Source organism: Trichoderma asperellum, chromosome 5 (assembly GCF_020647865.1).
Source record: "Trichoderma asperellum chromosome 5, complete sequence".
Lineage (NCBI taxonomy): Eukaryota > Fungi > Ascomycota > Sordariomycetes > Hypocreales > Hypocreaceae > Trichoderma > Trichoderma asperellum.
Window position 1 is genome coordinate 1,728,499 of NC_089419.1, and position 12,973 is coordinate 1,741,471.

Sequence of the window (12,973 nt, forward strand, 5' to 3'; positions counted from 1 at the left end):
TTTTTTTTTTTTCCTTCTTCTGCGCTCTTCAGTGGAGCATGGTGCATCTCTCCACCACTGATGTCACCGGCATCGCCGGGAATTAGGAGCAAGTTGAACTCCCATCAATTGGCCCTTGCGAGAGGCCCGGACTGCTTCTCCGCAGTGCCACAGGCGTAGCATCGGCTCCCAAGCTCGGGCATCCAGCGCACCCGTACCTAGATCTTTGCTGCCGCGCTCGGCTGTCACCTGCAGAGATTTAGCGCAAGTGTGTGCTGATTAGGACGAGTCTTACGATTTCCAACGGGGGCGCCCAGACACAGTCAGATCTCATTAAGCTTTGGAGTGGCCAGCGCAGCAACGGCGTGATGACAGGAACATGCATCCAGGAACACGCTGCGTGTAGGTAGGTAGGTATTACGTATATGGTATATGCTATTGTACAGCTAATCACACTACTAACTCGTTCGGCTCGGAGCACATCCGTGCCTTGTGGCTGCCAAAGGTAAAGAATCGGCGGTCATTCCCTTGCGGCACGATATCACTCGGGCCGCCTCTTCTCGGTATACGGATCATCGTCTAGCGAGGCTCACAAATTCCAGGAGAGTTCCTTGCCCGGCGCCGCATCCATTCCTTCCGCAGATCCCCAATTGAGACACCGCACAAGTGGAGATGGCAGACGACAGAGCTTCAAAATCGCGGGGATATAGAATCTCACAGCTGTGGGGCCGGGCCATTTTCTGTCTCTCGCAACGAAACGAAGTGGGAAATATATTTCGCTCCTATAATTGTGGAGTAATACTCGAATATCTTGGCTCTCTTGGCATTAGTATGCTGCATCCCAGCAGACATAGTTTACATTCTTGTAAGGGGTTGAGAGCAGCTCCCATGCTCCTCCAGGAACAAATGACTTGGTTTGCCCATCTCCATGCGGCATAAAGAATGCTCTGTCACGAGCTCAGAGTCATCCACTCGAGTTGTTGGCGATTTGGGCTAATAATCAGGCTCTTGCTCGCATCCCTTGCCAGTGCATGGATGTTTCCTTGTTTGTTGGTGCATATAGCGTACATATACAGGTGCTACTAAGTATTACGAGCATACTAGTCTAGGTACTACACAGGGAGGATAGACCTTTTCCTCGCACAATTTATCACTGGACTGTGATAGTATTCTTAATCCTAGGCCTAGTACCACTTGGTATGTAGATAGGCTGGCTCTTATGGTACCATTACCACATGCGGTATCACTGCTCCGTCCTCACACTTGTCCTCTTATCCCCACGGGTTACATTACACAGCTAGTGTATGGACAGTCTACTGTGGGTTGACGTAATTGATTTTTTTTGTCTTTCTGTTTTTCCAGTTGACGAGTGCCAAACTGAGCTCAAAGGACACGTCTAGACAGCTATGCAAGGCTCCAACTTACACCACCTCTGCCAAACAACAAGCGTTGCGCTGAACGGCGTGGAACTACCTTCGGAGGAATAGGTAGGCAGTTATTGGGGGCCGCGGGTTCATCCGCCGAAATACCAATTCATTGGGTAGGACAGAAAACTTGATTCGTAGCAGGCTAATGCAAGGGATATGCCCATAGTCACCGCCCCCAATTTATTACCCGATATCTCAAAGTATTTGACGTTTACGTTTTACATGTAAATAGTGGTATTGGATGCGTAGATTAGACAGGAAATGGACACTCTCCAAGTGCCTCAGCCACACGACAACTTTAAAGGGTTTTACATTCCTAAGAGAAATAAGTAATTATTCTTTTCTGCTGTTCCAAGCGGCTATTGCTTAAACTACCTACGGACTGTATGGGTAGATGCCTACTAATTGAAAAAGACAATCCTGGTAGGAGATTCGTTTCATTTCTACCTATGCATTCTGTATGATAAAACCAGGTTGCTAAAAATGATGCTGAATATTACATATAGTCATACATACACTGATATGTTTCCAATCTTGGCCTCTCGTTGCTTTCCATTTGCGACTCCCATTCCCAACTCCCAAGTACATTGGCAAACTAACCCGAAGCGAAGTAATCTGACTGCACAACGGAAAAGCAGCGTAGAACTCCGTTTTGGCCCGGTAGTATCTTTCGCCAAGACACCTGCCTGAGCCAAGCTTCCCCAGCACCTCTCTTCGGCCGTTGAAATTTGGAACGATTGGTCTAATTTATTTTATTAACTGCATCACAAGACCTTCACAGGGGAGCTGGTCGTGCTAGACAGTCATCTGGGTGACCTGCTGACAGTTGTACTGATTCTGGGTATCCTGTTGGCAGTTGCATCGACAGTCCTTGCAAAGTTGATTAGCCACTGTCAGATACTGGGCCACTGTATGATTATCGCATATTATGGGAGTTTTATCCGTCCTAATCCATTGTGCGTCCTCCCAGGCGTCACACCTATATTTGATACTAATTTTTTCTTCTTTGTAATGGCCCTTTTTGTCTCCCCGAAGATTTTGGTGTGGCTGAACCTCAAATCCTCCCTTGGGGATCTTGGGGGTCTTGCAATTCCCATTTGGGCACGGGCAAAGCACGTAGGTATGATCGTAAGAACACATATTGGTGATGTGGGTTTTATGAACGATTGCTAGGTCCTGTATCTACACAATTGTTCTTCTTCTCCCCTTTTCGAGCTGCGATTTCTAATGGCTTATGATTGTTTTTTGCAGCGGTTGATCTAAAGTGCACATGTCCCTACCTATATTCATGATACGTTGAGATCATGGGATTTTATATCCAGCTGAGCAGCGACCATTGGCAAACGTATAGGTGTTACGGGGCCGCATCAATTCAAAGACCAAAGGATTTTGGAACAAACGCTCCCGAACTCGACACTCTTGATTGCGCCTTGTTCAAATCTGAAAGTGCCGTGTCTCGAGCTGGCTGCCTTGTTCAGCGCCCCAAGTGATACCTGCTCCCTGCACCTTGCTCGCATCCTTTTTTTTTTTAATTTGCTACTATCCGATCGGTTATCGTCTTCCGAAATCAAGCGACAACAAAATCGCCCTCTAATACTTTTATATAATTTATTGGCAAAGCGCATCAGCCGCTCATACAGTAGCGCGTGGATTGCGGCTGAGTTAGGATTGAGGAGAAGGGGTGGCGCTCGGGAACAGCGACATGCGCCTGGTAATATCAGGGGGTTAATGCACTAGCATTCCCTTTCTCCACCGCTCTTTAAAGCGAGATGGCAGACTAGTGAGATGTGATAATTTTACTTATAGAGAGAGAGCAGCAGGAGCACAGCTCACCTGCCAGCATCCAGCATCTCAATGCCTACCCGGCGATCAGGACATGTCGAACAAAGAATTGAGACATTCGAGCGTCACCAGCACGACTCCATAGCGCTAACCCGTTCGCTAACTCTTCCTTGAGCGTTTCATTTTGTTTTGGCTCTCTAGCGCCCCTGACGTCAAGCTTGAGACACCAAAAAGCGGGCCCAGCACGAAGCTCTCGAGACTGCAGCTTCGCACGTGTTGTCGCGGCGGATTCTCACAGGCCCGCTGCAGATTCACCTCATTCCGGTGCCTGGATCTGTGTATCCAAGACATTCCGTCAAGCAGCGGCAAGGGCTTGGGCACCCGGATTCAAGCCGGCTGGACGTGCATTTTTATGTCGCCGCTGCGCCGGGAGAGACTTTTCCGTGCATGCTGGAGAGCCCCGGTCTGACGGCGTAGGCCTCGCAACCATGAAGTTCGCAAAGGAGCTTGAGCGGGAGGCAGTTCCTGGTAAGAATGCCCATTTCTTGTCATCAGCATTGCCGTTGTTTGCCCTGAGCCCTGCTTGGATTCCCCTTTATTCCCTTTGATTCTTCTGATCTGTGCAGCCAGCCTTTGATGAGGCCCAACCGCTGACTTCTTTTCCGCCAACCCAAACAGAGTGGCGAATCAAGTATCTCAACTACAAGGCTGGGAAAAAACACATCAAAGCCATCGCCTCGGCCATTCAGAGAACCTCTGGCTCTACTCCCCGGACACGAAGCTCAATTCGTCGCACGCCCACTTTTTTCTCAATTGTAGATCCACAGTCTCCCAAATCCGGGGACCAAGTCGATCCTCCTGCAAGCTCGAGATGGCATGGGGCTACGGACCAAGACTCGGTGAAGATTGTGAAGCAGGCAGAAGATGAGGCTTTGACCAGCCATGGCAACGGCTTGCAGTATGGCAGCTTCGTGCCAGCCCCTGCTGCACACTCGCGGCCGTTGACTCGGGATGGCCACCAGAGTGACGAGCACGACGACCACAATACCGTCGTGAATGGTGATAGCCACGAAGACGACGACGACTTCGAGCTGCCGGCGCCCGCGATGTATACGACATCATCATCTCCGGGCGTCGGACAGTCATTCAGCCCCGTTAAAAAATCTGCTCATTTCAATTTCCATAGATCAAATTCGTCCGGCCCTCTAGGCTCTGAAACACTCCCGCCTCTGGCATCGCCCAGCGCTCATGATGAGCCGCTTCGTCGCATCTTTTCTGGCGTTAAAGACTCTGGCCGAATAGCCGGGCTTGCGCGGCAAAGCCTTGATCTTGTCCGAGAACGAGAGCAGCAGTTTTACGAATTCATGGATTCAGAGCTGGAAAAGGTGGAGACTTTTTACAAGAAGAACGAGGACCGGGCTGGGCATCGGTTGTTGATGCTGCGAGAACAACTTCATGAAATGCGCAATCGGCGTATACAAGAAATCGTCAACGAGGAGACCAGCCGATCACTCTCCCGGCTGTCGAATCATGAAGGCAACCCCGATAAGTCAAATGGTTGGGTGCACCCTCTCAAGAGTAAGATCTTCCCGCTAGGGCCAAACTCCAAAAGCTTCCAGAGCATGCCCCAAACACCACATCTGGCGGCTGGGGAAAGGTCACATGGCCGGATGGACTACGTGCGGCGGCCGGAAAACCAAGAGGTGGCCTATCGAACAGCGAAGCGGAAACTGAAACTTGCAATGCAAGAGTTCTATCGCAGCTTGGAGCTTCTCAAATCATACGCCATGCTTAACCGCACAGCCTTTCGAAAGCTCAACAAAAAATTTGACAAAACCGTCAACGCTCGGCCTCCGATGCGCTACATGAATGAAAAGGTTAACAAAGCTTGGTTCGTCAATAGCGATGTTCTGGAAGGCCACATCAAGGCTGTTGAGGATCTCTATGCACGGTATTTCGAGCGCGGAAACCAGAAGCTTGCGGTTGGCAAGCTGCGCAAACTACATAGAAAACCCAAGGACGAGTCAGGGAGCTCATTCCTCAATGGGTTCTTCATTGGCACGGGTGCTGTTTTCACCATACAGGGTCTCGTTTACGGTTCTCAGCTACTTTATGACAACAACCCGACAATTCGTATTCAAACGAGCTACCTGTTGCAAATATATGGCGGCTTTTTCCTCATGCTCATGCTCTTTTCCTTATTCTGCATCAACTGCAGCATTTGGCTGCGGAACAAGGTCAATTATCAATTCATCTTTGAATTTGACCAACGAAGTATGCTCGATTGGCGTCAATTGGCAGAATTCCCGTCTTTCTTCCTCCTACTTCTTGGGGTCACCATGTGGGTAAACTTTAGCAGATATGGAGACGATTCCATGTACCTCTACTATCCCGTTGTTTTGATCGGCCTTAGCGTCCTCATCATTCTACTCCCCTTCCCCATTCTTTCATACAAGAGCCGCAGGTGGTTTGCATATTCGCATGTTAGTAGCCTTCAAGTCCCGATAAAACGTTAAAGGGTCCTGCCCAGCAATGCTAACCGCTCGATAGTGGCGTCTCCTCTTGTCCGGGCTATACCCTGTAGAATTTCGTGATTTCTTTCTTGGAGATATGTACTGCTCTTTGACCTATTCGATGGCGGTAAGTTAGCAAAAACCATCTTCAAAACATCATAGGGTAATCAATATCTGACTGGTGGCTACGATAGAATGTGGAGCTATTCTTTTGTTTGTATGCCCACCACTGGGAGAATCCCGGTCAATGCAACTCGACCAGTTCTCGCTTGCTCGGCTTCTTCACAACTTTACCGGCAATATGGCGCTTTCTCCAGTGTATTCGGCGGTACAGAGACACACGCAACGTCTTCCCACATCTGGTAAATTGTGGCAAATATACTGCGACGATATTATCTTACGTTTGTCTATCTCTCTATCGCATCCACCAAACTCATTCAAATCTTGCATTGTTTGTCACATTTTCAACCATCAACGGTGTATATACTAGTGAGCTGCCCTCTTTGCGTCTTTCCCATACCAGCGTGCTGACAGATGATCTAGGCATCTGGGATCTATTTATGGACTTTTCCCTCCTTCAGCCTCAGAGCAGGCACACTGCCCTTCGAGATATCCTGGCTCTGAAGCACCGCTGGGTCTATTACTTTATTATGGCTGTCGACCCTATACTACGATTTGCATGGATATTCTACGCCATTTTTACTCACGACCTCCAACATTCAACCACTGTATCGTTCATGGTCAGCTTCGCGGAAGTCTTCCGTCGAGGCATATGGTCTCTTCTCCGCGTGGAAAACGAGCATTGCGCCAATGTTGCCCAGTACAAGGCCTCGCGCGACGTTCCTCTACCTTACCGTATTGAACCCCTAATGGAGCGCGCCAGTACCGAGTCCAGCCCTACGATACAACCTCAAGGACTGCCACCCCCGCCGCAGCCGCAGCCAGCAGAGCACCCCAGCTTCTACGACTCTGCAAGCTCCACCGCTGTTGCCGGGCCTCCCAGCGGCAGTCTTCTTCGGCGCCGCACCGATCTTCCCTCACCTGGTATTACTCGAAGCTTCTCTAGGGTGATAGCTGAGGCGCATAAGCAAGATTTTGAAAAGAAGCGGAAGCCCATCAATGAGGTCAGCGATGTGACTGCAGTAGGTGGCCAAAGCGACGATTTCGATGATGACGATGATGATGATGACGACGACGACGCCGCTACTTTGCCAGAATTACAGCACCGGGATGGTGGAGATGCCGCTTGATTCTAGCCTTTCTTTCTTTCTTTCTTTCTTTCTTCCCCCCCCCCCCCCCCCCCCCCCCTTAAGTTGAAAACAAACTTTTTGCGGCCGATTGTTCTCGTCTTGAAGCTGCATAGCATAACATGCATGGATGAATGGATGAGCTACATGACAGCATTATAATAAGGCATGCGAGATGGGTTGATGAACGGGGTGGTGTTATACGCTTCTTGTTAAGGAGTACATGTTTGGACGACGATAGAATTTAGGCTAGCTCATATTCGCGGTAATTTAGATTGGGTAAAGGAGAACAAGATTGGCGGCATGGAAAGGAATATTGTGCATGGTGGTTAGTTAGTGAAGGAAGTAATCTGATCAATGCATGGTATATACGCATAAGCGAAATTGTAATAGGAGGTTGGTGTGAGAAGAGAAAGGAAAGGACATTGAGTCATAGCATTCAATCATATCGCAAAGTTGATTGTTTTGCAAAATATCTATTGGCTATTAAGTGTGTCATTGAAATGACATGCAAAGTCTAGGTAGTTCTCCCTCTACTTGCTCTCTCTCATCTATTTATTACATCCCCCGGCTAACAAGTCCCCTGTATATATATACTGTTTATCTAGTCCATCTATTCTTCCACAAAAGAAAATTAAATTTACTCCCATTCGCCATCAACCTTCTCCCAGAAGTCGAGGAAGCCCTTGAAGAACTGCACTCCCAAGCCAGGATCCAGAGAACCAGTCGTAGCACGGATAGAGTGCATGCTCAGCTGCGGCAGACCCGCATCAGCAGCACGGACACCCATCGCGCTCGACAACATGGGGCCAACAGTGCCGCCGCTGCGCGAGTCGTTGCGGATCTGGAAGTCCTGCAGCTTGGCACCGCAGAGATCGGCAACGCGGTGCATGATGGCGGATGAGACGGCGTCGGTGGTCATGTGGCCGTTGCTGTCGCCGCAGACAACCAGGCCGACGTTGAGCTTAGGAATGTGCTCGGGGAGATAGTTGCCGATGAAGTTGGGGTTGCCGGCGTGGGAAACATCAGCAGACAGGAGGAACGACTTGGCAAAGGTCTGGCCGATGATGCCAGGGCCGTAGGTGCTGGGGTTGAGAGCCTCGACGGCGCGTTCAACTGTAGAGGGGAGGAAGTTACCGCGAGCACCCTGTCTCAGCAGAGATCCAATCTCTTCGTCGTCAAACAGGGCCACCAGCTTGATATAGCTATCGTCATCACGCTCCGTAGTGTGCAGAAGACCCATAAGAGCAGACCATGAACACAGCTTGTCGTCAATTCTTCCTGCGGTAATGAACTCCTTGTCCAAGCCAAAGACGGACGCGGGCTGTGAGTCGAAGAGCTCGAGCTCCCAGTTGACGATGGAGTCGTACGATGTGATGCCGAGTTGCTTGGAGATGAGCTTGACCAGCTTGGGCGGCTGGGTGTTGACAAAGGAGCCAGCGGAGCCCAGGACCTCTGCGTCAGCGCCATTGGGGCTTTCCAGTCCAATAATGGGGACAGCCTGCGTCTCCGGGTTGTTCTGGCCCATCATGCCGACGCCAAAGTGCGGCGCCAGCGTGGGGATCTTGGCAATGGGCCAGTCCAGCTCGACAAGCTTGCTGGTGGTCTTGCCCGTCTTCTCATCGCGCACAATGACTCGGCCACCGATGCTCAGGTCTCGGTCCCACCAGGTCTGGTTGAGGGCCCCGGCATAGGGGGCGACGCCGAGCTGGACGTAGCCAGCGGTGTTGGGCTTGGTGCTGACGGGCTTGAGTCGGGCGGTGAGGGCGTCGATGTGGCCGGCGATCATGCCGACACCGTTGCCAGGCTTGTAGGACTTGCCAACGGCGAATGCGATGATGGAGCTGCCATTGCGCGTGACCCAGTACTTGCCGCCGGGCTGGATCTTGTTGGCCCAGGAATCGCGCGCCGGAAGCTATAGGGCTGTCAGCTTTTGTCAAATGTGGGATGAGTCGTCGGGCGCAAATACCTCTACGTAGCCAGAGGCATTCAGCTTCGTCTTGAAGTAGTCAACGCTGTGGAAGACGGTGGGGTTCTCGCGCAAGAAGTCGAGGAAGGGCTTCGTGAAGGCTTCAGGCTTGAGGTCCCTCACGCCGCAGAGTCGGCACTTGTTCTCCTCGTCGATATGCCAGTTCACCTGCTGGATCTCGCTGGGCGAAAGCTTGGCGATGCACTTGATGCAGGCGCGGTTATCGACAGACGGGCGGCCGTTCATATCTGCGAGGACAAAGTGCTTTGAGGAAGCGAGAGCCTGGGCTGGAGCGTTTGGCGCTGGGATCCGCGCCGGAGAAGCAGTTGATGAACTGGCAACAGAAGAAGCGGAGGTGGTTGAATAGGCGGAAGCTTGTTGTCGGAGAGACAGACCAGAAGGAACGCGGCGAGTCATGTTTGCGACGAGGATGGCGAGGAGAGGCGAAGAAGGGGATGCGCTTTAAAGGACGGTGCAGGAGGCTGGTTCCGAGCAGATCGCAGGGAGGAGTTGCGCATGCGCGGCTGACTGATGCGGTCCGGCTTACGGAGCACAAGCTCAGCTCCCCGGATCGAGGCGCAGCACAGAAGCTGGGGTAGCACCATCGCTATCGCTATCAAGATAAGCCCAGGGCCTTTTGATGGCGCTAAAGGGCGCCGTCGCTTGCCGCGGGAAAGCATCGCGGCCACTGAGGGGCACTGGAATTAGGGCATCTGTAGCGGATAAGGCGCGATGGAGGAGCTGCTGTGAAAAGGGTCTCGGTGCGGGCATAACTCTGTATTGCTGTAACGCTGAAGCAGGCCGTAAAGAAAAGTGAGACAGTGAAGGGAGCATCTCGTAATATTCATATATGGAAGAGGATGGCAAAAGCATATACAAGTCAAGATGCATAAAGAAAGAGGCGTGGATACATGTATCGTGTCCGTGTTGAGATGCTTCTTTAGGTTACTTTCATTAACCGCTTACAATTGCCCCAGTCACAAGGGCGGGCAAATGGCCGGCCGATATAACCGTTCACATACCGCATACATGTAGTGTCTTGCCTTTCAGCCTAAAGGGTTTGATCAACGTAATAAGTTTGATCGTCCAAAATTGTCTCTATTGGATTTTGTCTAATTCTAAGAAAAATTGCTAGCATACAGCTGTCAGGTCCTCTAGCAACGCTCCATAGCACGCAATATGTATAATTTCTACAGAAAACAACCGTCTCTAACGAGGGGTCTTGACGCATCCTTCTACTCACAGAGTGACGTTGCCGCATTCGAGTATACAGAGAGAACAGAGCTACGGCGTAGATTCGCCGGCCACAGATTTTCGCCAGCTCTAGGAATCATTAGCCGCGGATTTAATTGCCTGTAGGAATCGACAATTGGGCGTGCAGACGGTCGATATTGATAAATACGTTGGTGGCGCCAAAGCATGTCCCCCGCTCTCTGTTGCAAAACTGCTATTTCTCACTCCGTAACCAGTACGGTTAATTTTCAGCTCCCTTAGACCAGAGATTAAACTTTTACAACATGCCATCATCCAGACGATCACCGACCTAAATGACCCCGTAATATTCACGCAAAGCTGTCTTAGACAAGTTCAAGCCTTTTTTTTTTTTTTTTCGAGAGCAGGCTTCATCCAGATTTATAAACCCAAATTTTCTAACCTTGAGCCATACCCGCCAAGGCCACCACGGGCGAGAAAGGTTGCTGTGGAAATGGACCCAGACACGGCATGCATTCCTACCGTATCCATACCAGATGTTGATGATGATGAGAGGCAATTGGGATGTGATGACATATTTGTGGAGTCTGCGTCATTGTTTATGGGCGGAATGCCCCCGTGATTCTCTACTCTTGAATAACGAAAACGGAATTTTATAGTGTCATGTATACATGGTATTATGAAGGCGTTTAATTAGTGATTTTACGTATATACAGCTGGCCACGCCTATAATATTGAGTCTATTGGAGAGACGTCAGTGTTTTCAGTCCATATTGTGCACGTGAAGCTTTCTCTACCGGTGCAGTCTCTATATGTAAGCCGTTCAAAGTCTGCATACTTATTACAGCAACCGAAATAAAATCTAATTAGCAGATACATGTAATTTGTAGAAGCAAAGACAGCACAGGGATTTTCAGCTGGTAACCGAGGCGAAGCTAGATCTGACATCCTCCGGCTATTACATGGAGTTTATGCAAACTTGTATCGCTCTACTTACACGTCATTGGGGCACGGAAGGACTTGGCAGCATTTTCTTAACCCTCTTTGGAACCCTTGTAAACCTTGATGTCCGAAATGGGAAATATACCGTTTCCACATTTGAGCTTACATCCGAGTGGCCGAATTTCAAGGCACAGAAAGCATACAATCAATGCAGTTTATGTGAGACTACCTATCTACAAAGAGAGGGGGAAATGAAAATACAAAGAGTATATAGGTAGTATAATGTATTACTGTGTATATTAAGACATTACTTTATACGCCTTTAGATCTAGGCAATTCAGCACTGTAGCACCATTATATCCGTCGCTTCCAACGCCGTTAACAAAGCTCGATCAATAAGATGGGTGGTATTCGCTTCTAAATGCAAAGAAAGAGCACACGTTTAAGGGCCGTACAGGCTCCAGTTGATGGAGGCAACATCAGCGTAGCATCCAGTCTCGAGGGCAAACTCGTGGCTGGCGTAGGATCCGGCAGGGAGGGTCTCGAGAGTAGCACACTCAGGGAGGAGGCGGACGGGAGCACAGCCGGCGGGGATGTTCTTCTCGATCTTGCCGTCGGAGCTGACGGTGGTGGCGGCCTGCTCGACGACGAGGAACTTCCGGCCCTGGTAGTACTCGAGGGGGGTGTTGCAGATGACAAAGGTCTCGGGGGTGAGGAACAGGTATGGCTCGGGGAACTGAGAGATCTGGACGCCGGGAGTGCCAGCGCCGCCGTTGATGTAGGCGGAGGAGAGCGTCTCAGAGCCGGGGTTCTTGCTCAGGGAGAGGCCAAAGGGAGAGAGGGGAGTGGCCTCGTCGGTGATGGTGGTGGCTCTGCCGTAGCGGTACTCGGCGGCGGTGCCGTTCTGGTAGAAGATGTTGGACGTGTCCTTGGGTCCAACACCGGCCACGTTGAGGCCAGCGCCGACGTGGATGCTGTCGACGTACAGGCCCTGGACGGAGGGTTTGAGATCCAGCGCCTTGTCGGTGACGTTGACGACGAGGCGGAAGCCGGTGGACAGCTGGTGAGGCGGGTAGTTGGGCACGATGTTAGCGGGAGCGGCAACAGCGGCGCCGGCAAGGCCAAGAACAGCAGCAGTGAAGAACATCTTGAAAAGAAGTTGGTTGTGTTGGCGTTGATGTTGTGAGAAAGGCTTGATTGGCGTGGCTCTTGTTGGAGGCGGCGGCTTGGATTGTCGAGGCTGTTGGAGGAAGAGGAGGTTCTGGTCCAGCGAACGGGCGACGCTGCCCAGTTATATACGCAGCTGGCCGTCTCCACGATCGCCAGATGTCATCTGGCCGGCGGATCTTCCGAGACCAGCAAGCAGGGAGGAGGAGAAACAAAGAAACACCGACAAAGACACTGAGCTGGCCTTGCCACGCCTTCCCCCGCCATAACCGGCCCCCAGTAGCCCCAAAGCACAGCGCCATCGCAGCGTGCTAGAGACCGTTGGCCTATACTGCTTAGGGGAGCAGGCCTTCCCAAACGGCCCCTAGCCAGCAGTAGCAGACGAGGCTAAAAGTGCCGATGTGACGCCACATCTTAATGATCGGCAATGTGCACTTGGCAGCGTCATCAGCTCGTATTCCGATTTGCATTGATCATGGCGGTGTTTGGCAGCACTTGATTCCATTTGCGCCGCCAGGGCGCCACAGCCACAGCCGGCACAATTGCTCCTCTACGTTTCTCTGCCTCATCTGACGGTGCTCCAGAGAATGCATTATTCCAGAACGATCTGATAGCATCTGGGTGGCTTCATGCATGCGCATTTACTCAGATGAGGGTCCGATCTTAGTAGCAGCTAATAAACTTTGCCCTTATTTTAGCCCAGTTAGTTTCGAGTCAGCCAAGACAAGTCCAGCC

General features: G+C 50.9%; 3 protein-coding genes across 4 annotated transcripts; 1 reads left to right on the forward strand and 2 right to left on the reverse strand.

Moving 5' to 3' along the window:
• Positions 1-3,178: 3,178 nt before the first annotated feature.
• On the forward strand, positions 3,179-7,638 carry TrAFT101_008728 (uncharacterized protein). Of its 2 annotated transcripts, XM_066128413.1 has the most exons (5): positions 3,179-3,716; positions 3,867-5,671; positions 5,739-5,828; positions 5,896-6,190; positions 6,245-7,638. In XM_066128413.1, the coding sequence occupies exons 1-5, from the start codon at positions 3,677-3,679 to the stop codon at positions 6,949-6,951; spliced, it is 2,937 nt and encodes a 978-aa protein (XP_065984531.1). In that variant the 5' UTR covers positions 3,179-3,676; the 3' UTR covers positions 6,952-7,638. The 2 variants fall into 2 exon arrangements, with proteins under 2 accessions (XP_065984531.1, XP_065984532.1); XM_066128414.1 differs by having other exon boundaries at positions 3,179-5,671.
• Positions 7,399-9,783, reverse strand: TrAFT101_008729 (uncharacterized protein). The gene is made up of 2 exons (XM_024903720.2): positions 8,918-9,783; positions 7,399-8,863 (listed from the first exon to the last, which is right to left on the reverse strand). Exons 1-2 carry the CDS (start codon positions 9,332-9,334, stop codon positions 7,589-7,591), a joined length of 1,692 nt encoding a protein of 563 aa, XP_024761847.1. The 5' UTR covers positions 9,335-9,783; the 3' UTR covers positions 7,399-7,588.
• Positions 9,784-11,035: 1,252 nt separating this feature from the next.
• Positions 11,036-12,528, reverse strand: TrAFT101_008730 (uncharacterized protein). The gene has a single exon (XM_024907921.2). The coding sequence runs from the start codon at positions 12,216-12,218 to the stop codon at positions 11,514-11,516; it is 705 nt and encodes a 234-aa protein (XP_024761846.1). The 5' UTR covers positions 12,219-12,528; the 3' UTR covers positions 11,036-11,513.
• Between the last annotated feature and the right edge of the window lie 445 nt (positions 12,529-12,973).